This window comes from Protopterus annectens, chromosome 7.part0, assembly GCF_019279795.1.
Source record: "Protopterus annectens isolate FY-2018-M chromosome 7.part0, PAN1.0, whole genome shotgun sequence".
NCBI lineage: Eukaryota > Metazoa > Chordata > Ceratodontiformes > Protopteridae > Protopterus > Protopterus annectens.
In genome coordinates, this window is record NC_056739.1 from 1,852,172,588 (window position 1) to 1,852,200,097 (window position 27,510).

A 27,510-nucleotide genomic window follows, 5' to 3' on the forward strand; every position below is an offset into this window, starting at 1 on the left:
CTTTTCTTTAATGGACCAGTTTATCAGTATAGAGATTGGCAATGCTAGAGAATCCGTTGCACGTTTTTGGTATTCTTAGGGCTTTTTGTTAGGGCAAACAGTGGTGGGCTTTAGCTGAGTAAGTGATTGTTGATGGTAGAGTGGAGTTTTGCAAAAGAGAGCTTACCATCTGTATGCAGTGACGGTCACATTTAGAGACTTCTCCTTCTCCAAATAGTGACACGGAATGTAAAGATTAACTGGTATGACCTGGATACAAATGGTAAATTGACTAAAGACCAGTGAAGATTAGGGTTTTTTAGACTTAAACTTAGATGAATTTGTGTAACAAGTTTAATTGTTTGATTTTCTTTTTAAACAGCTCAGATATTTGACTTAAGTGTAGAAGATGTAAATTAAATTAAAGTTTATCCAGGCTTTCTGAGCCTTGTTACTTTCCTTCATTAGGTGTTTTGTCTGCTTGAGCAGCCAGGGAAGCTGGGTTTGATTTGATTCTTTGTATTCTTGTAGGGGCGTTTGTATTTAAGGCATTGAGCATTGAGGAAGGTCACTTTGAATAGAGTTATTGCTTCAAATGGTGAGAGTGGAAGTTAATGGTTCCCAGTCAGAGTTTTAGATTTGAGATGAAAGTTTCTTTGTTGAAGATGGAGAGATTTCAGACTTGGTTATGTCAGTGCTGTCTCTGCATATTAGTATTGTCTCTGATTGCAAAGATAGGTAGGGAGGCCACTGAGGGTTTTATGGAAGGAGCCACTGGAGAGTGTTTTATTTATTGAGTTGGTCAAAATCTAGTTAATGGTAGAGTCTTTGACGTTTTTGTTATATTTACTGGGGTTAGAGATGAGTTCAGTGAGACCATATAGGTTTAATGCATTATTTGAGGAGGAGTTGTTGATTGATTGCCAGTTGATATTGAGGTCTCCTATTTAATTGTTTCATTTGAAATGTGTGTTGAGACCCAGTAGAAAAATTCTTTTACTGACTCAGTGTTGTGGCCAGGAGATGTATACATGCATGTAATACACATGGTTTTGGGAATGTTTAGTCTGAGTGGTGAGGTAAGAATTTTGCATTAAGGGATGGAGGGCTGCTAGGATATAAGGCAATTTCTAAGGCGTTTTGGTAAATAATGGCCGCTCTACCTTTCCTTTTCTTGGATCTATCTAATCTTATAAAATCCTTCCTTCAAGCTAGAATATTTTCCATTTTCACTTTTTGTTTTAGCCACATTTCTGTGTTTACAATGATACTGAGTGACTATTAGACTATCTATATATGGCATTCTGTGATTTTGTGGTGTAGTCCTGTTGAGTCTGCTAAATGTTGGGGTTTGGGGATAGAAAGATTCTGGGGCAATATATAGTAGTTTAGTGAGAGGGGTGTTGGACCTGGGTTTGGGTGTATATAACAGAGATGTAAAAATGATTGTATAGAAGGTATGAGAATAAATGTTTTTGTTTAGTTTTAAGATGCAGGCTTGTTTTATGGAATTTAGAGGTTTGAGTATGCTGGGTCATTTTGTAGAGCTGGAAGACGGTGGATATGATTATGATGGCTATTACAGAGAAATAGTCACATGCGGTGGTGTGGCAGTGAAATAGTCACATGCGGTGGTGTGGCAGTCTAGGATTGTGCTTGTGTGGGTTAAATGAGAGGTGGCTTGTGGGTGCTGCAGTGATGTATGAGTAGAAGTAGAGATATGAGTAGAAGTAGAGGTATGAGTAAGAAGACGATATCAAGCCAGTCATATACATTTTAACAGGTTTATTTAATTATCATTTAAGACGTAGGCAAGCATACAATTATATGAAGGGAAAAAATTAACTTGTTCCCAATTACATATGTACAACACTACATAAATTGCTCAGTTCATGCCTTCCTTTAAACCTCATTCCTCCTCCAGAACATTTTTCTGCATGTATTGTTCCCACAATTTCCATTTATCTGTCTCTTACTTGTTCTTATCTTTTTCTAAAGATCCCTCTTACAATTCTTTTATCTCTATTACAGTATTCAATATAGTTGATGTAGAAGTTGTTTTACATTTTTAGTAACTGGATTTTAGGTAGCCACTAGAATTAAAGTTAACAGTGTCTAGCTCAAAAGAATCATTTCCTTAGTTACATCCATTTGCTGCCACAATATTTCTGACAGAATACTTTGTAGAGAATAATCTGCCAACTCATTAGACTCCCTAAACATATGTTCACAGTTACCTTTTCGTCCCCATCACACATCCAACGTTTGCCATCTACCTGAGGAAAAATTCTTTGGATTCTGCTTGGGCTGTAAAAAATAAATACGCAAAAACTTCCGAGCAAAGATCCAGCATCTTCTACACTTTGCATACTTGAGCTATATATATATATATATATATATATATATATATATATATATATATATATATATATGTAAAATATCCTCCCATTGTTCCCTTGTAAATTGCTTATCCATGCACTCTTCCCAATCTTTTCTAACCTACCCTGAATGATTCCTATAATTATTGTGCAGTGTTTTGTATGCCATACTATTATCCCTTTTTAACAGCAGCTCCTGTTCTAGATCCAACTAAAAATTTTACCAGAGCAGATTTTTTTTACTTCCCTTATCCTTTTCTCTTTGTCTATATTCTGATATCAATCCCTAGAAGGGAAGGCAGTCTCTAGCCTGCAGGCCAAATGTCTTCTTGACCTGTTCCCGTTTTAACACCTTTCCCTCTCTAGTAATTTGTTCTCAGTACATTGGTTCCTTTTCCAGTTTTCTCCTGTAATTTCCAGCCTCCTCTTGACTATTTTCTGTACCCTTAATTGCAGTCATCCTGTATCAGAAAAATCAACTTTCTTCAATCTGAAGTTGGCTTAGTTCTTTGACTAAAATATTCTGTATGGCTGCTGCTGTTTTCGGTAAGGATCTGCATCCAAAATCTCACTCTGTCCTTATTTCTTGAGTTTCTTTCTTGTTATATAGTTGTCATTCCATTCCACTTTGAATTATAACGTTCTGCTTTCTGCTTGTGTTATGTTTATGAGCAGTGATTGTGTAGTTGTAAAATATTCCTTTAAATCAGGTAATCTTAAACCACCTTGTCCTATTGGAAGGATCAGCTTAGCCACACTTGACCTTTGCCCTATGTCCCTCACAAATTCTTTCAACTCTTGTTAATTATTGTCCACAACTTCTCTGGTTGATAAAAATATGCCTAATGTGTATATGATACTAAGGGGACTAAACACATTTCACTGCTCATGTCTTGCTATTCATATTCAAAAACAAGAGCTTCCATTTTCTCATTTTTGTGTAGTGTCTTGCTACATATCCTTAGCTGTCATAACAGATGCCTTTTAATATATACTCCATTTTGTTTTTTCCCATAAATATGGGTATTGCTGAACCAATTTGTTAGGGTACATACCTTACAGATGTAGACTTTGTTTTTTCTTCATACATTGTAGATCCCCAAAAATAAGCCTGAAACTGTCTCAGAATATTCTACGGCACTCAGATGTCTTTTTCCAATTTTATCAGGTACAAAATAATATCATGTGTTTATAAAGGCAACTTTTCTTGATTGTTATACCAATTATATTCTTGAATTTCTGAGTCCCTTATTTTCTTTGCCAATGGTTCTAAATGTAAAGCATATAACAAAGGGGAAAGAAGACACCCCTGCCTGGTTCCTCTGTTCAGACGCAACTTGTCCGTGAGGAATACTCCCACTTCAGTTCTTGCCTCTTGCCTTTGATCCCTTGTATATCTCCTAAGTAACCTAATTGTTGTATCAGGGAATGCAAATGTTTCCGTTGTCCTTCTCCTAAAATCCCAACTTACTCTTTTGAATGTTGTCTCTGCATCAAGGTCCACCAGTTTTAGCACTGTTTTCTTATATTCTGCTTCCTTCTGGATCAGCATTGTTCTACTAATTTCAAATGTTTGCATCCCCACCACAAAAACATTAATTCATATCTATCAAATTTTGCAAAACCTTTGCCATTGTTTTAGTTATAATAGGCAATAATACTTTATAATCATAATCTCAAGTTGAAATGGGTCTTAATGAAACTGGGTGTAATGGGTCTTTACTGTTTTTGGTTATTACAGCCACAGCAGCTTTCTTCCAGAATGTTGGTGCTTCCATTCCTTTTAAAATACTGTTCCAGATCTTTATCACTTTCTTCCCCTCCTAGTTTCCAGACTTCCACAGGAATATCATCTGTTCCTGGAGACTTTCCTGCAGATTGATTGTACATCACTGTCTTTATCTCATCTCCTCCTATCTTAACTGTTAATTGTTGAGCCTCATCTACGTCTAGGCATACTTAAGCCCTTCATAAATATTTCCATTTGTGCTCTTTCTTGATTTCCACATTTCTCTGCTTTATAAAAATGTTCATAAAATTTCTGAAATATCTCTAATACTACTAGAGAAACTCAATTTTTCTTGTTATAGGCTCCCTAAGTTTGACGACCGCCCTTTCTACTTTCTGTTGCCTAAGTCATTGTGCTAAATGTTTTTGGGCTCTGGAGTTATCAGTAAAACAGTTGCTTTACAGCAATCTTTCTAAACTCATGCATATTATCCAGATACTCCTTTATTTTCACTTCAGCACTTTGCAATTGTACCTGTTCTTGTTCTCTGAGTTTCCCCTTGTTCTACAGTACTTTAACCTTTGTCAGACCCTGTAAATAATTTCTTCTACTTCTTGATCATATCTTTTTCTTTTCTTTATATCCTATTTTTAAACTCCAGTTTCATTTTATCCCACTCACTAGTTACAACTTATGAAGAAATTTCTATATTCTCTAATAACTCTTGAATAAGTTCCACAACCCATTCCTTAAATTACTCTCTTTTTTAACATGTAGTTGGGAAGTCAAGCCAGTTATTTTGGTACATCTTAAACATTTTGTTTACTCTCCTCCCTTTCTAACAAGACCTATTATTTTATGATGCTTTTATATAGTAACAGTTGCAGTCCAGCATTCCTGTTGCCTTATGTCAGTGTACAGACGGACCTACCCAACTTGTTGTCTTTTACACAGTCCAGTACTGCTAACTTGTTCCTGTTTCCCCTGCCACTACTCCCTTTTTTGCATAACCTCTTCTCCTAAAACTCTTTCCACCAGCCTTTCAGATGTGCATGTTCTAATTATACACTCAGTAATTGCAACTGATGCTCATCAAGGGAACACTGATGAATGCAACACTAGCATATCATTATTCCCCAACTCCTTTCTAACACCCAAAATATTAGGTTTTAGACTATGTGCAGGTAGACCCGAACCTTGCAGTAGTCCTGATTTTGATTCCCACAGCCTTTGTTTACTCTGTGTCTCTAAGTAGGTCACATAATTAGACACTGCTTCTGGGTTGCCCCTGAAACTTAGTTTTTCCTGTTTTTTCCCAACTGATAATATTTGATGTGTACAACAATAGAAACAGTGTTCTCTAAATTGCAACTGCCAATCTAGTATTGGGAATATATAAGGAAAAGGACAATATTATTCAGTTTTGGATACAAATAGAAAGTGACATGATTACTTTAATCAGTGTGTTGCAAGTCCGAGTGCTTTTATAATGGAAAAGTAAATTATCAGAAATTGATGCCTAAATACCAGTTGTACACATGTTATTAACAGAAGGGTAGTAACAAGGCTAATAATTTCTTTAGTCAAAAGATATGTTTAAAAAATGGAGTGGCTGTGTTTAAAAAATGGAGTGGCTTCAACCACTGAATAGAACCTTGGTGCTTGGCCCTTATGTGACACATAATAATATCACTGAAGGTGGTTCAGTAATATATTTTGTGTAACCAATAGCATTAGGAAAGACAGTGAGGGAGTTGAGATTATATTATTACAATATAGCTATCTGGCTGGTGGTGGGCTAATGAAGTCCGTTGAAGTTTTGGTAATAATAATGATGTCTGCTGACCCTGGCAGAGGAGCACTGACAGTACTATAGTAAATCTAATGGTTACTGGAGAATATCATGCCAGCAAAGTGGTGGGTGTGTAATGTTCTATGCTGATTGAGTTACATTTGCTTTATTGATCAAAATTAAAAAGGCAGCCAACACAAACAAGGAAAACTTTGTCTTGGTCTTGGTTGTCTTCTAGAAGTATGAATTAAGTAGAAGTGTGTGCAATACCACTGTTACTGCTGTTTTTCTGCTGGGTAGACTAGGTGGAATATTTGATGTCAGTGGCATGATGGACTAGAAGATTATTGGGCATCTGCTGCATGGAGTGTGGCTTGTCACTGGGAGAGGGGAGTCAGCATCAGGGCTGAAATGAAAGGTTTGCAAGGAATTCCATTTTGGCTTTTTGTACTAGATCTTAGACACCAAACTAAATGGATGTACCATGCTGTACTGAGAGCACACTAAACAAAAAAGGAGGTTGGGTGGCATAATGGTTAAGGTGTTTACCTCACAAACACCAGGTACAAGGTTTGATTCTTACCTTTGGAGAGGGTGGATTTGGCATATAATGGTTGAGGTCTTCACCTCATAGATGCACAGTACAGGGTTTGTTTCTAACCTGAGGTTATTGGCTAGGCTTAAAATGGCCTTTCAGGGCAGTTAGCCTATAATTCATCAATGGACCTGTGAAAACTGCTATCTTTCAGAATATAGAGCACCTTCTTGATAGCATGCCATTTTTCAGGTTCAGGATGTATGCTTTCCATCCCGTAAACTCATGTGAATGAATATCTACTTTTATACATTAATTAGTTTCATAGAGCAATTTGATATTTTGTTCTGGTGTACTGCAATTCACTATAGATTGTAATCCAGTTTATATTTTTGGCAGTTTGACTTGGTAACACCTTTCAGAATTTCTACCCAAACTGCAATTTCACAATTTTCAGATACCTTCTTGAATTGTGTAGTTGTCATATTTCTGATTCAACTTAGAGTGCTTTTTAGTACTCCCACGATATTATGTATGCACATTGTGAAACATCTCATACCTGAAGTAAAATGGCTCTTCTACGTGTATTTATAACTGCTGTATAACAAGTGAGTGTTTAAGTTTTGTGTCTGAAATATTGACAGTTGCCAGAAGTGTGTATAATACAGCATGTTGCTTATTTCACATTTGTGATACTACACTTTGATATGAAGGACATTCTCCCTTTCGTTTAGAGCACTTCCTGAATGTAGCTGTTTTAGTTTTCTTGTTAAAATCACTTTCCAGGACACTTTAGAATATGCGCATTACTTTTGTTCAAGGTAAATGGTAGTAACTGCGGTGGTGGTGCTGCGGTAGCGTTGTCACCTCATAGCAAGACGTTGTCCCGTTCGATTCTCAGCTAGAGCATCTTCTGTGTGGAGGCATACGTGAATGGGGCATGCCTTCGTTGAAGGTTATGCATCAGGGCTGGTAACCCAGTACGTAAAAATCCACTACCAATCATTAGCGGACCGGAGTTCTGCTGTGGCGACCCCTAACCGGGAAAAGCCGAAAGACACAAACAAACTTTTGTTCAAGGTAAATGGTAATGGCAGTAATGTTTTCACAATGTATCTTGAATATAACCTGTATCATTAAAATATATGCTGTCAGAAAATCTTTCAGCTCATCAGCAGCTCTCACTTTGACACTGCACAATGAAGAATTTGCTGTTAATAAATATTTGGTTATCTAATAACATTATTTGATTCATTAATTCTGTGATTAGTTGATTCATTGAGTTCAGTGTCATGGCAGAGCTGTTGTCTGTTCTAACAGTGCTCTGGAGCTAACAATCAAAGACACACACACACACACACACACACACACACACACACACTGTTAAACATTACATGCACACCTGTGGGCTCTTGGGAGAAGATTTCCGAGCACCTGGAAAAAACCTACACAAATAAAGGGAGGACTCCCAAACTCCACATCAAAGGTATACTATCCAAGAAAAAAAACTAGAAAACAAGTTTGTGAGGGAGCAACATTAACTGTTATGCCATTTTTGTTTGGCTAATCTTACAATAAATTTCTTAGCCATTAAGAAATGTACCACCCTTATGGTACAAGAAAGCATTCAATGCTGGGAGATTTTACCACTCACAGTTTATAACGTTTAGATGAATGTTTGAAGTGATTGCTTATTTATTTGTGTTGGACTGTAGCTGTGTCAAAGGAAAAATAAACTTTAAAATGATCAATACATGGCAGGTTCAGGTTAAGGCACTTTAATCTTGCAGCAAGGAGACAAAAACATGTTAATACAGAGTTTGTCTAACTAAAATCAGGAAGTAAGGTCATTTTTATACATTTTCTAACAAGACATTGCCTACCAAGCTGACGTAACAGATCACAAGTTTTAACATCATTACTTCATAGCAGCTGTTTGTCCATGATTTTCTGCTTGCACTATCAATTTTATGAAAAACTTCCTAAGAAAAACAACGTGGCCTTGCTGACCACCGGTTAGATACAGCTTCCCACTATGTTATGTTACCATTCAAGGTACTATAGCTAATTTGAGCACAAAGCAAGTACAGATTCTTCAGGCAGTCTTTTGTTTCATGTATCTCTTCTTTTCCACAGCTGTGCATGTTCTCATAACACGAACAGTGCTGATTGTTCATATTCAATCATATTATAGAAAACAGTATTGTTCTATTCATACACTATTTATTCATTTCCCTGACCTAGCAGATAATCACCTGCTTCTCAGTACATTTCCAAAAGGCATAAACATAAATTTTGCTGTGCTAGCAAATACTAGGTCAGGGTGCATCTTGCAGTTTCAGAAAGCATATTGTGGTTTGAAAAATCATCTTATAATTTCATACAGAATTAAGCTGTACATAAAATAGAATGAAATGTGTTAACTCTTTTAGCTTCTAATAAGAACTAAACATATATATTAATACATATTTCTCTAACATTTCCCCCCTGTTAATACTTTTTATTCTATTTTCAAAAGCATAAACAGTTTGCTTCTTCTCCTAACCTCTTCCATTTCGGATTTGCAGTTGAGAGTCATTTAGTTTAGACTTATGAAAGCATTTCAGTTTTCAACAACTCTTCAATTTCAGTACTTTGATACAAAGTCTCAGAAACTGATATGTCTATAAAATCTTTGATTAACTTTTTCATGCAGGGAATACCACAACAAATGCATGCTCCTAATAGGAGTAATCCCACACAAATGGCAATCAGGATGTTCATTAAGATGGAACCCCACCCCCCAAACAAATTCTGGAAAAAGTCCGACAGAGGGTTTGGGCCTGGTTTGGTCATGGCTGACACTTGCTGGATCACCTCAAGATGGTCGTTTATCTCATGCTGGTTGTCAGGAATATACGAACAGCATTCTTCTTTGATTAAAGCACATGTACCACCTCTCGCCGCTAGGGTGAAGTCGAGAGCCATGCGGTTTTGAAGCACCACAGTTCTCATAGCGTTCAGTCCATCAGTCATTAATTCGAGAGCAGAAAAAGTTGCATTGCTCATAACTTCGAGAAGTTTGGACAGTTTTCTCGGCTCCCAAATCGATTTCACTGCGCCATATGCAGGGGCTAAGCCTGCCCATGATATAATAGTGTCACTCAAGTCCATTTGTGTCAGTTTATCTTTATTTTTCATGGAATTATGGTTTCTCTATCCTGCTTCGATTCGTCCCACTGGATTCTCAGGTCTCTCGATTGGATTTCTAGGTTTACTGTTGACCTCTTTGACGTTTCGAATTTTCCCTCGAGGCAAAGCTGCAGTGTGTCGTATGGCCGGAACCAGGTAACCCAAAAAACAACTGCCGGACCAATTCTCAGGTAGCCATTTGTATGCCTTTTTCCCACAAACAAAATAACAATTCTATACTTTAGTATTGATATATGCTTGCTCTGCATGAAACATTTTCTTATCAGTGATAGAAAGTTGCTTCAAAAGAACAGGATTATGCTGTATTTCACTAACAGTTTTTTGCATTTTCTCAAGATATGAGTCATAGTTTGTATCACAAATAGTTTCTGCCTTATTAGCCTTAATATAACATTTATAAGAAACAGTCACATTGCAATTGCTCCAACTCACCTGAATAGTGTCATTTTTATAAAAACATACAATTCCTTTTTGTGTGACAGGTAGGTACAGCGCTATTTTGTCTTGTGATTTTACAGGTGTGGTGTCAAAAATCAAATTTTCCCTGGTCTCATTGACCCCTAGGGGGACAGCAGTCATCAATAATCCCCCATATGCTGTTGGTATAGCTGTGCAAATCCAGCAGTTCGAAACATTAAAAGTCTCAGCATACACATATTTAATTGCTTGGTAAGTATTAAAGTTTGGGTGCCAGTCTATGAGTAACTCATCACGTTTGTTCAGTTCAACTCGTGTGGCTGAAAAAAGGAAAGGCCACAGCAAAAAGATTATTGTTACCAGTATAGCTAACAGGATGATCATGCAAATTTTCTGAGGTTGTTCTGCATCCCTGTTTACTCTATACCTGGTCATTTTGTTCTCGTTGTATAACAGTAACAAGGTTTTTGTCCAGTTCAAAGTTCTTGACCAGTTTGCAGTGCGTCAAATGGATCCAGGGCACACGTTCAGCTATCTTGACCGCAGTGGGTGTTACCAGCAAAACTTGGTACGGTCCCTCCCACTTTGGAGAACTCCAATTTCTTTTCTTCACGACCTTCACCCAGATCCACGTTCCCGGTTGTACTACTGCTTCCGATGGTCTGGTCTGTTCTTTGTCTGAAACAGAATTTAACTGCAGAAGTTGTTTGTTATTTAGAAGTCTCCTCATATACTCTGCAAGTGAACTGTCAGCCTCCTGGTCTGCAGGCATGAGAGGTTTCCACTGAGGTATATAATATGCCCTCCCAAACAGTGTTTCAGAAGGAGTTAACCCCTTTGCATTTGGAACAGTTCTCATGCTCAACAGTGCCAGAGGCAGACAGTGCACCCAGTTCTTCTGTGTCTCATTAATCAATTTCCTAAGCTTATTTTGCAGAACTCCATTATGCCTCTCTACTAATCCTGCAGATTGGGGGTGGTATGCACAATGGTTTTCAAGGAAATCCCAAAATAACGGCTCAATTGTTGTATGGTTTGATTTACAAAGTGAGTGCCATTGTCACTATAGATTTTTTCCGGTATGCCAAACCTAGGAATAATTTCTTTAACAAGGACTTTTGCAACAGTAGCTGCATCTGCATTTTTGGTCGGAAAAGCTTCCACCCATTTGGAAAACATATCTATAATGACAAGACAGTACTTTTTATTTTCGCATTTGTTTAGTTCTATGAAATCCATACAGATAGTATGGAACGGGTACGGTGGTGTAGGGAAACTCCCTTGCTTAGGTTTCAGTGCCCCCTGTGCATGATGCCTGTTGCAAATATGGCATGCTGCACAAAAATCTTTTGTGTAGTTTGTAAATCCATGTGTTGTAAACACTCGATTCACTAACTGTACCATTCCGCCCTGTTGAGACATGGAACTGCCCATGGCTCAACAAAGCTGCATATCTAAACAAGTTAGACGGTAAAATTGGTTTTCTTTCTTTGGAGATGTATAGCCCTTTCTCAAGAATTGCTCCTTGTTTTATTCATTTTTGTTTTTCTACATTTGTAGTAAGTATCTGCATTGTTTTTAACATTTCAAAATCTAAAATCTCAGAAGGTTGTAATTCCTCACTCAAAAGAAATACTTCTGAAGCTGAAGCTGCCTGCTTTGCAGCTGTATCAGCTCTCGCATTACCTTTTGAAATCCTGTCCTGTTGTTTGATATGAGCTACGCATTTACAAATAGCTACTTTCTGAGGTAACTGAATAGATTCTAACAAATCTAAAATAAATTGCGCATGATTAATCGGTTTACCAGTAGATGTTATCATTCCTCTATTTTTCCACTGTTGCGCAAAACATGTACAGTAGAAAAGCGTACTGGCTGTCAGTAAAAATGTTCACACATTTACCCTTTGCCAAGGTGCATGCCCTTGTTAAAGCAATCAGTTCTGCTGCTTGTGCAGATATGTTGTGTGGTAAAGACTTTGCTTCTAAAATTTCAGTATCAGAAACTACTGCATACCCTGCTAGATTCTGTCCTGTAGGACCCTTTTTGCACGAGCCGTCCATATAGTATGTCACCTCGGCATCATCTAAGGGAACATCCGTGAGATCTTTTCTAGGCAGTGTCTTTTGCTCAATCTCCTGCAGGCAGCAGTGTGGTTTGCCATCTGCAGGGGTTGGGAGCAAGGTTGATGGATTCAAAATTGTGCATCGTTCAGTTGTCATATGAGGTTGGCTCAGCAGTATAGTCATACAGGAAAGATGCCTAGCAGGAGAAAGATATGCCACTTTTTCTTGCAGTAAAATAATTGCGACTGCATGAGGTACTATCAATGTGAGAGGGTGGAATAACACTACTGAGGCTGAAGCCTGTACTGCCATTGCAGCTGCGACTACTGCTTGTACACAGTGGGGCAAGGATCATGCCACTGGGTCTATCTGTGATGAATAGTAAGCTATGGGGCGTTGTTTGCCCCCATGTTGCTGTGTTAACACTGATGTTCTATGCTGATTGAGTTACATTTGCTTTATTGATCAAAATTAAAAAGGCAGCCAACACAAACAAGGAAAACTTCGTCTTGGTCTTGGTTGTCTTCTAGAAGTATGAATTAAGTAGAAGTGTGTGCAATACCACTGTTACTGCTGTTTTTCTGCTGGGTAGACTAGGTGGAATATTTGATGTCAGTGGCATGATGGGCTAGAAGATTATTGGGCATCTGCTGCATGGAGTGTGGCTTGTCACTGGGAGAGGGGAGTCAGCATCAGGGCTGAAATGAAAGGTTTGCAAGGAATTCCATTTTGGCTTTTTGTACTAGATCTTAGACACCAAACTAAATGGATGAACCATGCTGTACTGAGAGCACACTAAACAAAAAAGAGGGTTGGGTGGCATAATGGTTAAGGTGTTTACCTCACAAACACCAGGTACAAGGTTTGATTCTTACCTTTGGAGAGGGTGGATTTGGCATATAATGGTTGAGGTCTTCGCCTCATAGACGCACAGTACAGGGTTTGTTTCTAACCTGAGGTTATTGGCTAGGCTTAAAATGGCCTTTCAGGGCAGTTAGCCTATAATTCATCAATGGACCTGTGAAAACTGCTATCTTTCAGAATATAGAGCACCTTCTTGATAGCATGTCATTTTTCAGGTTCAGGATGTATGCTTTCCATCCCGTAAACTCATGTGAATGAATATCTACTTTTATACATTAATTAGTTTCATAGAGCAATTTGATATTTTGTTCTGGTGTACTGCAATTCACTATAGATTGTAATCCAGTTTATATTTTTGGAAGTTTGACTTGGTAACACTTTTCAGAATTTCTACCCAATTTGCAATTTCACAATTTTCAGATACCTTCTTAAATTGTGTAGTTGTCATATTTCTGATTCAACTTAGAGTGCTTTTTAGTACTCCCACGATATTATGTATGCACATTGTGAAACATCTCATACCTGAAGTAAAATGGCTCTTCTACGTGTATTTATAACTGCTGTATAACAAGTGAGCGTTTAAGTTTTGTGTCTGAAATATTGACAGTTGCCAGAAGTGTGTATAATACAACATGTTGCTTATTTCACATTTGTGATACTACACTTTGATATGAAGGACATTCTCCCTTTCGTTTAGAGCACTTCCTGAATGTAGCTGTTTTAGTTTTCTTGTTAAAATCACTTTCCAGGACACTTTAGAATATGTGCATTACTTTTGTTCAAGGTAAATGGTAATAACTGCGGTGGTGGTGCTGCGATAGCGTTGTCGCCTCATAGCAAGATGTTGTCCCGCTCGATTCTCAGCTAGAGCATCTTCTGTGTGGAGGCATACGTGAATGGGGCATGCCTTCGTTGAAGGTTATGCGTCAGGGCTGGTAACCCGGTACATAAAAATCCACTACCAATCATTAGCGGACCGGAGTTCTGCTGTGGCGACCCCTAACCGGGAAAAGCCGAAAGACACAAACAAACTTTTGTTCAAGGTAAATGGTAATGGCAGTAATGTTTTCACAACGTATCTTGAATATAACCTGTATCATTAAAATATATGCTGTCAGAAAACCTTTCAGCTCATCAGCAGCTCTCACTTTGACACTGCACAATGAAGAATTTGCTGTTAATAAATATTTGGTTATCTAATAACATTAACAAACGAAGCGGATACAGTCAAAAGAATGCAGAACCTGGAAAAACATGCCAAACCTGGACCAAAACCAACGTGTAGAATGACAAATTTTCGTTGGTACTCAACAGAAACTGCTGTAAAAGTCTTCCGATACCGGCTAAAAATCAAACCAATAAAAATTCTTCCTTAAATTGTAAAGGAATGATAAACCAAGTAGTTCCACCGAAAATCTTTTATTCACAATTGCGAAGACCAGAAGAACACTCCAAAAGTAAACCAAGCGCTTTCGCCTGGACAATTCCAGGCTTTTTCAAGATTAAAATGCAAGTGTGGCCACACTGTTTAAATACACAAGTTGATCGGCCAATTTAGCAATTAAGCTAGTAATTAAAGTGGATGGCAATTAGATTTTTAAAGTGCTATAGTGCTGCAATGTTGTCATTCACATAGTAAATGTAATTATTTTATGTCAGTGAACTTTTGCCAGCAACAAAATAACTTTTAGTGTTCTTAAAAAGTGGTAAATCCTTTCAAAGTTCATTATTGTAATTAAAATATATGAATACAATACTTTGATAACATAATCAATAAATTTAAACAACAATTAAAAGTCTCTATTAGTCATGTATTAAAAACACATCATTAAAAATAATTTCTTAACTAGAAATATAACTGTTGTGCAAAAATAAATAAACACAATATATATATATAGTTGATATTGCACAAATATATATGTGACATTAATTCCAAAATTGAATTAATTTAATCATGTTAAAAATTATTTCTAATATAAATGACTATATACATAAATAAATCAATTAATATATATATCTAATAACATTATTTGATTCATTAATTCTGTGATTAGTTGATTCATTGAGTTCAGTGTCATGGCAGAGCTGTTGTCTGTTCTAACAGTGCTCTGGAGCTAACAATCAAGGACACACACACACACACACACACACACACACACACACACACACACACACACACACACACACACACACACTCTCTGTTAAAAATTACATGTACACCTGTGGGCTCTTGGGAGAAGATTTCAGAGCACCTGGAAAAAACCTACACAGATAAAGGGAGGACTCCCAAACTCCACATCAAAGGTATACTATCCAAGAAAAAAAAAACTAGAAAACAAGTTTGTGAGGGAGCAACATTAACTGTTATGCCATTTTTGTTTGGCTAATCTTACAATAAATTTCTTAGCCATTAAGAAATGTACCACACTTATGGTACAAGAAAGCATTCAATGCTGGGAGATTTTACCACTCACAGTTTATAACGTTTAGATGAATGTTTGAAGTGATTGCTTATTTGTTTGTGTTGGACTGTAGCTGTGTCAAAGGAAAGATAAACTTCAAAATGATCAATACACGGCAGGTTCAGGTTAAGGCACTTTAATCTAGCAGCAAGGAGACAAAAACATGTTAATACAGAGTTTGTCTAACTAAAATCAGGAAGTAAGGTCATTTTTATACATTTTCTAACAAGACATTGCCTACCAAGCTGACGTAACAGATCACAAGTTTTAACATCATTACTTCATAGCAGCTGTTTGTCCATGATTTTCTGCTTGCACTATCAATTTTATGAAAAACTTCCTAAGAAAAACAACATGGCCTTGGTGACCACCAGTTAGATACAGCTTCCCACTATGTTATGTTACCATTCAAGGTACTATAGCTAATTTGAGCACAAAGCAAGTACAGATTCTTCAAGCAGTCTTTTGTTTCATGTATCTCTTCTTTTCCGCAGCTGTGCATGTTCTCATAACACGAACGGTGCTGATTGTTCATATTCAATCATATTATAGAAAACAGTATTGTTCTATTCATACACTATTTATTCATTTCCCTGACCTAGCAGATAATCACCTGCTTCTCAGTACATTTCCAAAAGGCATAAACATGAATTTTGCTGTGCTAGCAAATACTAGGTCAGGGTGCATCTTGCAGTTTCAGAAAGCATACTGTGGTTTGAAAAATCATCTTATAATTTCATACAGAATTAAGCTGTACATAAAATAGAATGAAATGTGTTAACTCTTTTAGCTTCTAATAAGCACTAAACATATATATTAATACATATTTCTCTAACATTTCCCCCCTGTTAATACTTTTTATTCTATTTTCAAAAGCATAAACAGTTTGCTTCTTCTCCTAACCTCTTCCATTTCGGATTTGCAGTTAAGAGAGTCATTTAGTTTAGACTTATGAAAGCATTTCAGTTTTCAACAACTCTTCAATTTCAGTACTTTGATACAAAGTCTCAGAAACTGATATGTCTATAAAATCTTTGATTAACTTTTTCATGCAGGAATACCACAACAAATGCATGCTCCTAATAGGAGTAATCCCACACAAATGGCAATCAGGATGTTCATTAGGATGGAACCCCCCCCCCCAAACAAATTCTGGAAAAAGTCTGTCAGAGGGTTTGGGCCTGGTTTGGTCATGGCTGACACTTGCTGGATCATCTCAAGATGGTCGTTTATCTCATGCTGGTTGTCAGGAATATACAAACAGCATTCTTCTTTGATTAAAGCATATGTACCACCTCTCACCGCTAGGGTGAAGTCGAGAGCCATGCGGTTTTGAAGCACCACAGTTCTCATAGCGTTCAGTCCATCAGTCATTAATTCGAGAGCAGAAAAAGTTGCATTGCTCATAACTTCGAGAAGTTTGGACAGTTTTCTCGGCTCCCAAATCGATTTCACTGCACCATATGCAGGGGCTATGCCTGCCCATGATATAATAGTGTCACTCAAGTCCATTTGTGTCAGTTTATCTTTGTTTTTCATGGAATTATGATTTCTCCATCCTGCTTCGATTCGTCCCACTGGATTCTCAGGTCTCTCGATTGGATTTCCAGGTTTACTGCTGACCACTTTGACATTTCGAATTTTCCCTCGAGGCAAAGCTGCAGTGTGTCGTATGGCCGGAACCAGGTAACCCAAAAAACAACTGCCGGACCAATTCTCAGGTAGCCATTTGTATGCCTTTTTCCCCACAAACAAAATAACAATTCTCTACTTTAGTATTGATATATGCTTGCTCTGCATGAAACATTTTCTTATCAATGATAGAAAGTTGCTTCAAAAGAACAGGATTATGCTGTATTTCACTAACAGTTTTTTGCATTTTCTCAAGATATGAGTCATAGTTTGTATCACAAATAGTTTCTGCCTTATTAGCCTTAATATAACATTTATAAGAAACAGTCACATTGCAATTGCTCCAACCCACCTGAATAGTGTCATTTTTATAAAAACATACAATTCCTTTTTGTGTGACAGGTAGGTACAATGCTATTTTGTCTTGTGATTTTACAGGTGTGGTGTCAAAAATCAAATTTTCTCAGGTCTCATTGACCCCTAGGGGGACAGCAGTCATCAATAATCCCCCATATGCTGTTGGTATAGCTGTGCAAATCCAGCAGTTCGAAACATTAAAAGTCTCAGCATACACATATTTAATTGTTTGGTAAGTATTAAAGTTTGGGTGCCAGTCTATGAGTAACTCATCACGTTTGTTCAGTTCAACTCGTGTGGCTGAAAAAAGGAAAGGCCACAGCAAAAAGATTATTGTTACCAGTACAGCTAACAGGATGATCATGCAATTTTTCTGAGGTTGTTCTGCATACCTGTTTACTCTATACCTGGTCATTTTGTTCTCATTGTATAACAGTAACAAGGTTTTTGTCCAGTTCAAAGTTCTTGACCAGTTTGCAGTGCGTCAAATGGATCCAGGGCACACGTTCAGCTATCTTGACCACAGTGGGTGTTACCAGCAAAACTTGGTACGGTCCCTCCCACTTTGGAGAACTTCAATTTCTTTTCTTCATGACCTTCACCCAGATCCACGTTCCCAGTTGTGCTACTGCTTCCGATGGTCTGGTCTGTTCTTTGTCTGAAACAGAATTTAACTGCAGAAGTTGTTTGTTATTTAGAAGTCTCCTCATATACTCTGCAAGTGAACTGTCAGCCTCCTGGTCTGCAGGCATGAGAGGTTTCCACTGAGGTATATAATATGCCCTCCCAAACAGTGTTTCAGAAGGAGTTAACCCCTTTGCATTTGGAACAGTTCTCATGCTCAACAGTGCCAGAGGCAGACAATGCACCCAGTTCTTCTGTGTCTCATTAATCAATTTCCTAAGCTTATTTTGCAGAACTCCATTATGCCTCTCTACTAATCCTGCAGATTGGGGGTGGTATGCACAATGGTTTTCAAGGAAATCTCGAAATAACGGCTCAATTGTTGTATGGTTTGATTTACAAAGTGTGTGCCATTGTCACTATAGATTTTTTCCGGTATGCCAAACCTAGGAATAATTTCTTTAACAAGGACTTTTGCAACAGTAGCTGCATCTGCATCTTTGGGCGGAAAAGCTTCCACCCATTTGGAAAACATATCTATAATGACAAGACAGTACTTTTTATTTTCGCATTTGTTTAGTTCTATGAAATCCATACAGATAGTATGGAACGGGTACGGTGGTGTAGGGAAACTCCCTTGCTTAGGTTTCAGTGCCCCCTATGCATGATGCCTGTTGCAAACATGGCATGCTGCACAAAAATCTTGTGTAGTTTGTAAATCCATGCGTTGTAAACACTCTATTCACTAACTGTACCATCCCCCCTGTTGAGACATGGCACTGCCCATGGCTCAACAAAGCTGCATATCTAAACAAGTTAGACGGTAAAATTGGTTTTCTTTCTTTGGAGATGTACAGCCCTTTCTCAAGAATTGCTCCTTGTTTTATTCATTTTTGTTTTTCTGCATTTGTAGTAAGTATCTGCATTGTTTTTAACATTTCAAAATCTAAAATCTCAGAAGGTTGTAATTCCTCACTCAAAAGAAATACTTCTGAAGCTGAAGCTGCCTGCTTTGCAGCTGTATCAGCTCTCGCATTACCTTTTGAAATCATGTCCTGTTGTTTGGTATGAGCTACGCATTTACAAATAGCTACTTTCTGAGGTAACTGAATAGATTCTAACAAATCTAAAATAAATTGCGCATGATTAATCGGTTTACCAGTAGATGTTATCATTCCTCTATTTTTCCACTGTTGCGCAAAAACATGTACAGTAGAAAAAGCGTACTGGCTGTCAGTAAAAATGTTCACACATTTACCCTTTGCCAAGGTGCATGCCCTTGTTAAAGCAATCAATTCTGCTGCTTGTGCAGATAAGTTGTGTGGTAAAGACTTTGCTTCTAAAATTTCAGTATCAGAAACTACTGCATACCCTGCTAGATTATGTCCTGTAGGACCCTTTTTGCACGAGCCGTCCATATAGTATGTCACCTCGGCATCATCTAAGGGAACATCCGTGAGATCTTTTCTAGGCAGTGTCTTTTGCTCAATCTCCTGCAGGCAGCAGTGTGGTTTGCCATCTGCAGGGGTTGGGAGCAAGGCTGACGGATTCAAAGTTGTGCATCGTTCAATTGTCATATGAGGTTGCCTCAGCAGTATAGTCATACAGGAAAGATGCCTAGCAGGAGAAAGATATGCCACTTTTTCTTGCAGTAAAATAATCGCGACTGCATGAGGTACTCTCAATGTGAGAGGGTTGAATAACACTACTGAGGCTGAAGCCTGTACTGCCATTGCAGCTGCGACTACTGCTTGTACACAGTGGGGCAAGGATCATGCCACTGGATCTATCTGTGATGAATAGTAAGCTATGGGGCGTTGTTTGTCCCCATGTTGCTATGTTAACACTGATGTCATATAGCCCTGCTTACAATCTACAGTTTGGAAAAATCGTTTATGATAGTTCAGTAATCCTAAAACTAATGAGGATGCTATCAGTTGTTTCAATTTGCAGAAAGCTGATTCTGCTTCTGGTGTCCATTGTAATGAATCTTGTGCTGCCATAGGCTTCTTGTATATTAAGTTGGTCAGTGGAGCAGACTCCAAGGCATAGTTTGGAATCCAACTCCGACAAAAATTAGTCGTACCTAGGAAGGACATAATTTCCTTCTTGGTAGTCTGTTTGGGTGCTTGTAATATTGCTGTTTTCCTGTCTTCATCTAATATTCTGCCTTCTTTGGATATTACATATCCCAGGTATTTAACCTGTTTTTTCCAAAGCTGCAGTTTGTTTTTGTTAACTTTGTGTCCTTGAGTGGCTAGAAATTGTAATAATGCTATGGTATCTTCTCTGCATTCTTGCTGGGTGGGGGCTGCCAGCAGAATGTCATCTACATAAAGTAAAATCTGGCTGCCATTCGGTGGGATAAATCCTGCCAAGTTACTTGCCATTTCCTGTGCGAATATTGTTGGACTCTCACAATATCCCTGTGGTAGTCACGTGTATGTATACCTTTTCCCCTGAAATGTAAATGCAAACCAATGTTGGCTGTCAGGGTGTATCGGTATTGAGAAAAACGCATTGCTAATATCTACCACAGAAATATACTTCTGTTGAGGTTTCAAATCATTTAATAAGGTGTGTGGATCTGGCACCGTAGGTGCTCTAGGTATAACTGCGTCATTTACAGCTTGTAAATCTTGGACCATACGCCATTCTCCATTTGCTTTCCTAACAGGAAATAAGGGTGTATTACATGCCGAATCGGGAGATTCTATCAATACTCCTTCCTTAAGTAAGGCTGCTATTATAGGTTTGATTCCTACTTCTGCATCCTTTCTTAAGGGATACTGTCTCTTTTGAGGTCTAAATGCTGACTTTGGCATGATAGTAACTGGTCCTGCTGTACGAATAAGTCCTACATCTGATTTCCCTGTTGACCAGAGAGTCTCTGGTATGCCTCATAAGGCTTTTTCTTCTTCCTCTAGTAAGAGTGCTACTCAGCTGTCCTCACTTGCCTGCAAGTGCACAGCTGGGTGTGTCTGTGTTATCCAATTCAACTTCTTCTTTTGTACTCCCTGTTCTGACAGTTCTAATTCTGTCTGTCTTTCCCACCTTGTGACTTTTTCTCCTAGGTCTGCCCACTTCACATTCTTGTCTTTAGTTAAACTAACATGTGGTAATCGATTAGATTTATAAAGTGCTAGGAATTCTTGGGGCAATGAACAGCTAACTACACTGTTTCCTTCTGTGTCCCAGTACAGATTACACAATACCAATCTGTTAGCATGGTTTCTAAACAGTTCTTGCTCATATTCTTTATCAGGTCCTGGTATGCTACAGTAATATGGAGTACAATGCAACAAATGCTGTTTATCAGTGTCAAGGGAGGGGGGATTTACTGATGGCTACGTTCATCAGTTCTTCGGTTACTGCCCCTGGACCAGTCGTAACCAAGTCCTGGCTGTACCAATAAAATGTTTCACCCTCCGGTCGCACCACAAAAGTATCCATTTGTCGCTGTGCTTCCATACCCTGCATAGTTGGAACTACTGCTATGCCAAATATCTGCATAAGGTCTCTGCCCAAAAGATTTACTGGGCATTTTGCAGAAACAACAATTTTATTCTTCTGGGTCATCCCTGAAACAGGGTCAGTTATTGCTATGCTATGGGAGAGTGGCTCTCGATACAGCTGTCCATTGGCTGCTTTCACTAATATATAATCAAGTGATTCTGAATTTTCTGGTAGTTTGGAAGGATGTATCAGGGTCCGTGAAGCCCCTGAGTTACACAGAAATTTAACTTCCTTCCCCTCTACCAGAAGTGTAACTTCCGGTTTTGTGTCTGCTAAATAGATCTCTAAGCTCAATAATGCCAAGTCCAATATTTCATTTTCTTCACCATCGGTGATTTCTTGTACTTCCTCTATTTCCTCTATCACATTTTCTACTCCGTCTATCACATTTGCATTTGTCTTTTCTTGGTTATTCCCTTCTAGTGATTCTTGACTATCATATAGTCAGTCCTCACCCTCCTTATCTTCCGTGGCTACCTTTTTGTTTTGCCTGCAATCCCTTGCCAAATGTCCCTTTTTTCCGCATTTAAAACATTCACCCCTTTTCTTTCTCTCTTCAAACTCCTCTGATCGCTTATCAGATTGTTTGTTTCCCTGGGCATTTTTTTGCCCTTCTTCCCGGACTGTACTACAAAGACTTCTGCTCCGTCTTCTACTGCGAATACTTGAGTTTTCTTTTTCTTTTTGCTATTAAAATGCCTTTCGGCATGTCTTGCATATTCAAGTAATGACTGTAATCTACTCGTACGATGATCTACCATGTGCTTTGTAATGAAACTACTTATGGGTGCAATAGTACCCTTCAAAAATGCATTCTTTAGTTGTTGTTCATATGGGGAATCATGTGTTTGGTCTTCAGGTACCTGCATTCCACAATGGTTATTAAAACACTCTAATAATCTAGCATAATATATATCAACAGTTTCACCTTCCTGTTGGATGCATTGATTAATGCAAGTCCAGTCAGCCCTAGGCTTCCAATTCTCAGAGATTCGGTCTGTCAGACCTTTCTCTCTGTTATCCAGCTCTGCGTTGCTATGTGGGAGTGGCTTATGTTCCGCGTCACGGGGATTCCAGTTGCCACTGATCATGTGCCAATCTGGACCTACGATTTGTCTGACTTCTTTTTCTACTTCTTCTCCATTTAAATGGTAACTTAACCTCATGCCCTGTAAGTCTTCTAGCAAATTTCTAAAATTAACTTTCGGATGGGGAATTCCCTCTGTGGCTTTCCGGATGTCTTCCGGTGTCCACGGTCTGTACACTAGAAGAGTTGGATCCTGTCCTGCCTGTGGATTTGGTACTTCTATGAGTGGACATATCTCTTCTTCACTCATAGCTTGTGAATTTTTATTTATTTCATACAATTCAATATCCCCTCTTAAGTTACGTGTTCGAGACCTAGTCTCGACAGGATCTCTGACAAATGGTTTTGATTTCACAGGGACAGTTGGGTATAGCGGAGGTGGATCAGCTTGTCCACTCGCTTCATATTCTGGTAAGGGAAGCGGAGGGGGCGGAGGGGCTGATGCCATTACTAGGTTATTGTCTTCTTTGTCTAAAAACATTGCTTTTGAATTTTTAATCTTGTGTTCCCTGCAGTTTGCTTCCTCAAGCCACCTGTGTGCCTGAGGAACTCCCAATTGGCGTTGCTTTTTTACCCGACCTTTTGCGTCTGTTTTAAGTTGTTTGACAAGTTTGATAAGTGAAGGTTTGTCTAATTTGCCATCAAATTTGTATTTATTAACCCATTTTGTATAGCACCTAACGTTATCGGCACTTTGTAATTGCATATATTTTGCGTGTTCGGTTAATGGCGGATCTCTGTATCTTTTTGTGCACTTATTTCCCATGTTGTCTTAACTTAGTTAAAAATTGTTACGTAACCCTTCTTATCAAGTGGTACCACAATTTTCTTTTTTCACAGTTTATCTAGAATAACTGCCTACCTATCCTGTTTCCATGATCTATGACAAGACAGCAATCTTTTTTGTCCCTGATTTATATAAAATCTCCCTGACAAAAACAAATACTGTAACGAGTCCCTGATCTGAAACAGAGAAAAGGTAAATTCCTCCTTACCTGAGCCTCCGTGATTGATCGTCTCACTGATGGAACCGTTGACTCGTCCTCCAATCGCAGATCAGAAACAGTGGCTGGCCTCTTTTGAACGACAATTCAGTCGGAGGTCTTTCAGTGCAGAAGAACCGATGTGGCCTCTTCCCCGTACGGTTTCATGCCACCGGGCCCATCTGACCTGAGCTAGAGCGAGAGTTTCCGGCCCGAAGGACCAATCTGTCAAAGGAAAAATAAACTTCAAAATGATCAATATACGGAAGGTTCAGGTTAAGGCACTTTAATCTTGCAGCAAGGAGACAAAAACATGTTAATACAGAGTTTGTCTAACTAAAATCAGGAAGTAAGGTCATTTTTATACATTTTCTAACAAGACATTGCCTACCAAGCTGACATAACAGATCACAAGTTTTAACATCATTACTTCATAGCAGCTGTTTGTCCATGATTTTCTGCTTGCACTATCAATTTTATAAAAAACTTCCTAAGAAAAACAGCGTGGCCTTGGTGACCACCGGTTAGATACAGCTTCCTACTATGTTATGTTACCATTCAAGGTACTATAGCTAATTTGAGCACAAAGCAAGTACAGATTCTTCAAGCAGTCTTTTGTTTCATGTATCTCTTCTTTTCCGCAGCTGTGCATGTTCTCATAACACGAACAGAGCTGATTGTTCATATTCAATCGTATTATAGAAAACAGTATTGTTCTATTCATACACTATTTATTCATTTCCCTGACCTAGCAGATAATCACCTGCTTCTCAGTACATTTCCAAAAGGCGCATAAACATGAATTTTGCTGTTCTAACAAATACTAGGTCAGGGTGCATCTTGCAGTTTCAGAAAGCATACTGTGGTTTGAAAAATCATCTTATAATTTCATACAGAATTAAGCTGTACATAAAATAGAATGAAATGTGTTAACTCTTTTAGCTTCTAATAAGCACTAAACATATATATTAATACATATTTCTCTAACAAGCTGAGCATTGACCAGTGGGATAATTTCATTTTAGGATTATGAAACTGCTCTTAAAATACTCCTAGAACATTTTCTTCTTCAAGAAGCATTTTTATACTTTTCTCCCCATCAAGTTGCTGACCAGTCTTCTGCAAAAATGACCACATTTCTGTGTGCTGAGGCTGCTTAAAGTGCTAGAAGTTGTGCAGGTGGTCTTCATTGTAACTCGTACCCGCTTATGAACCAGTATCCCTCAGGTGTTCAGTGTAGCCTGGGTGCTTTTTATTGACTTTAAACTGTAAATGAAAGTGAAAAGAAAGTTTAATGCAATGAAAGCAGAACATTTTGTACTTGTGCTAACTGAAATAAGAAAGTATTTGAGATTTAAAAAGATTTATTTAATACAAACTCTTGTGCTTTGTAACCTTAATTTAATTAAATTATGGGAGCATAATGTTTGAAGATACAAAGGAGAAGACTTGAAAAAGAAACGAGCAAGTGTTTTTTTCATAGAATACATGTTGAATTATTGGGACAACATTCCTGAAGAAATCTTAGCATTATAAAGCATATGAGAATTCAAGGAGTGGGGAAGCATTATGCTGGGTGTTAGAAAATTTCAGATTAAGATGAGACTGCAGTTTGTCCAGAACATAGGGAACTACTGACCATGTGGGCCTTGTAGTCATTATCTGCTAATAAAATCTTTGTTCCCATTTTTATTGCTGGTGACGTGACCGTCACAGACATATTTTACAATTAATTATTTTCTACGGATGCATCTTGTGTGAGATGCATAAATGTATAACGTTTCTGTGAAATATTTTCTACATTACTTTTCATATTTTTGTAACTAGTTTTATAGCAATTCTGTGTGTGTGGTTTTCATGTTTTTTTTTTATAACATCTGTATATTTGTGATCACTAAGTGTTTTTTATTTCAAATCTTATTACTGATATATAAATATTTTTTAGCTAGGTTGACACAATGCATTAACATGGATGATGAAGCTCCAACCATCAAACCTAGAAGAATCCAGAACCAGAATATAGTTTATCGACTTGAACGTCGAAGAATCAGCACAGGAAAGCCAGGAGCCAGCTGGTATCAAGTCCGCTGCTTTCATCAAAACTTGTTCCCTAACTTCACAGTGGTCAATGTAGAGAAACCACCTTGCTTTTTGCGTAAGTTTTCTCCTGATGGGCGTTGCTTTATTGCATTCTCTTCTGATCAGACATCTTTGGAAATCTATGAGTACCAGGGTTGCCAGGCTGCAGAGGATCTTTTGCAGGGGTATGATGGGGAGATCTTGGCCAATGGAAATGATCAGCGTTCGGTCAGCATTAGAGGGCACCTTTTTGAACGCTTCTTTGTGCTACTTCACATAACAAATGTTGCATCCAATGGTGAGCATTTGAATCGTGAATGCAGTCTGTTCACAGATGACTGCCGCTATGTTATTGTGGGTTCAGCTGCCTACTTACCAGAGGACCCACATCCCCTTTTCTTTGAAGTGTACCGCAACAATGAGTCTGTGACACCTAATCCAAGGTCACCATTAGAAGACTATTCTTTGCACATCATTGACCTACATACTGGTAAACTGTGTGACACAAGAACGTTTAAGTGTGATAAAATCATCTTGTCACACAATCAGGGCCTGTACCTCTACCGGAACATACTTGCTGTCCTTTCAGTGCAGCAGCAGACCATACATGTTTTCCAGGTAACTGCAGAAGGCACATTCATCGACGTACGGACTATAGGCCGGTTCTGTTTGGAAGATGATCTTTTGACCCTCTCTGCAGTTTACCCTGAGGTACAAGGTGATGGGCAAGCAGGAATGACTCGCTCATATAAGGAAATGAGCATAAACTCATTAAAACATAGGTTGCTTGTGTATCTTTGGAGAAGGGCAGAGCTTGATGGTAGTGCTATAGCCAAGAGACGCTTTTTCCAGTATTTTGATCAGCTGCGACAGCTTCGAATGTGGAAAATGCAGTTGCTGGATGAGGACCATCTCTTCATCAAATACACTAGTGAAGATGTTGTCACTCTGAGAGTCACTGACCCTTCACAGGTAAGTTATCTGATTGCTGATATAAAAACTGACAGGATTTAGCAGATTGATAAAACCTGCTGTGGTTTTACTGGATTCTTCATTATCAGTGTGTAGTATCTGTGCATCATTGTGTAGGCATATTTTACATTCAGTTTCGTCTCCCTTTCATCCATTTTTCAGATGCTGTGATCAAATGCTCTAACTATTTCCTGATTAAATTGTCTTCTGCCTCACCTGCTGCACTTTTCTCTGTTAACCCATAGAAGTCCAGCAGGAATCCATCTTTGCCCATTCCCTTAGTGTGTTTGATCTTGTTCCCAACCTCACCTTCTACTGTGTGTTTATCTACTGTGTGTTTACCAAACTCTTCACTTTGGTCATCAGTTAACATTGGGACAGATATCACCCCCACCACTATTTTATGTCACTCCCACCTTCCTTTACTCTGCACAATCTGTGATAGAACTCTTTAAGTTCTTTGATCTCCTTTGCCCTACATTCTACCACAACCTCATCCTCGTTTCTAATACTCTCTGCAATCTTTTAAATCTTTGTTATCCTTAACATTTCAAGCCAAAACTCTCCCTTCTCTTTCTCATCACCCACTAAATCACGTTTTTCCTATTCATCTGTGCCTCCAGTTTCCTTCTTTCATTGAGCTTCTTTTAAGAAGTGCTAAAGCAAAAATCAGGTTGCAAAGTCCATTTAGATTGAGGCATCAGTGTGAAGACAGCAGAGCTAGTTGAATTGTTCTGTACCTATTTCAGCCAGATAAGATGTAGCTGAAACTGGACTAATCTGAAGAAGTGGGGTGGAACACACTGAAAGCTGCCATTCAGCCATAGTGAATGGGAAACCTTGGCT

The 27,510-nt window shown here is 38.3% G+C and overlaps 1 protein-coding gene across 4 annotated transcripts in view; it reads left to right on the plus strand.

Annotated features, from left to right (window-relative positions):
• Window positions 1-27,510, plus strand: part of DET1 (DET1 partner of COP1 E3 ubiquitin ligase) — a 683,602-nt gene that overhangs the window by 137,193 nt on the left and 518,899 nt on the right. For 2 of the 4 annotated variants that reach the window (XM_044078341.1, XM_044078339.1), the window contains one exon: window positions 25,563-26,664. In XM_044078341.1, the coding sequence (XP_043934276.1) occupies window positions 25,582-26,664 (1,083 nt within the window). In that variant the 5' untranslated portion in view covers window positions 25,563-25,581. Of the gene's footprint in view, window positions 1-25,558; window positions 26,665-27,510 lie in introns of all 4 variants that reach the window. The other 2 variants (XM_044078340.1, XM_044078342.1) reach the window with 1 other exon arrangement.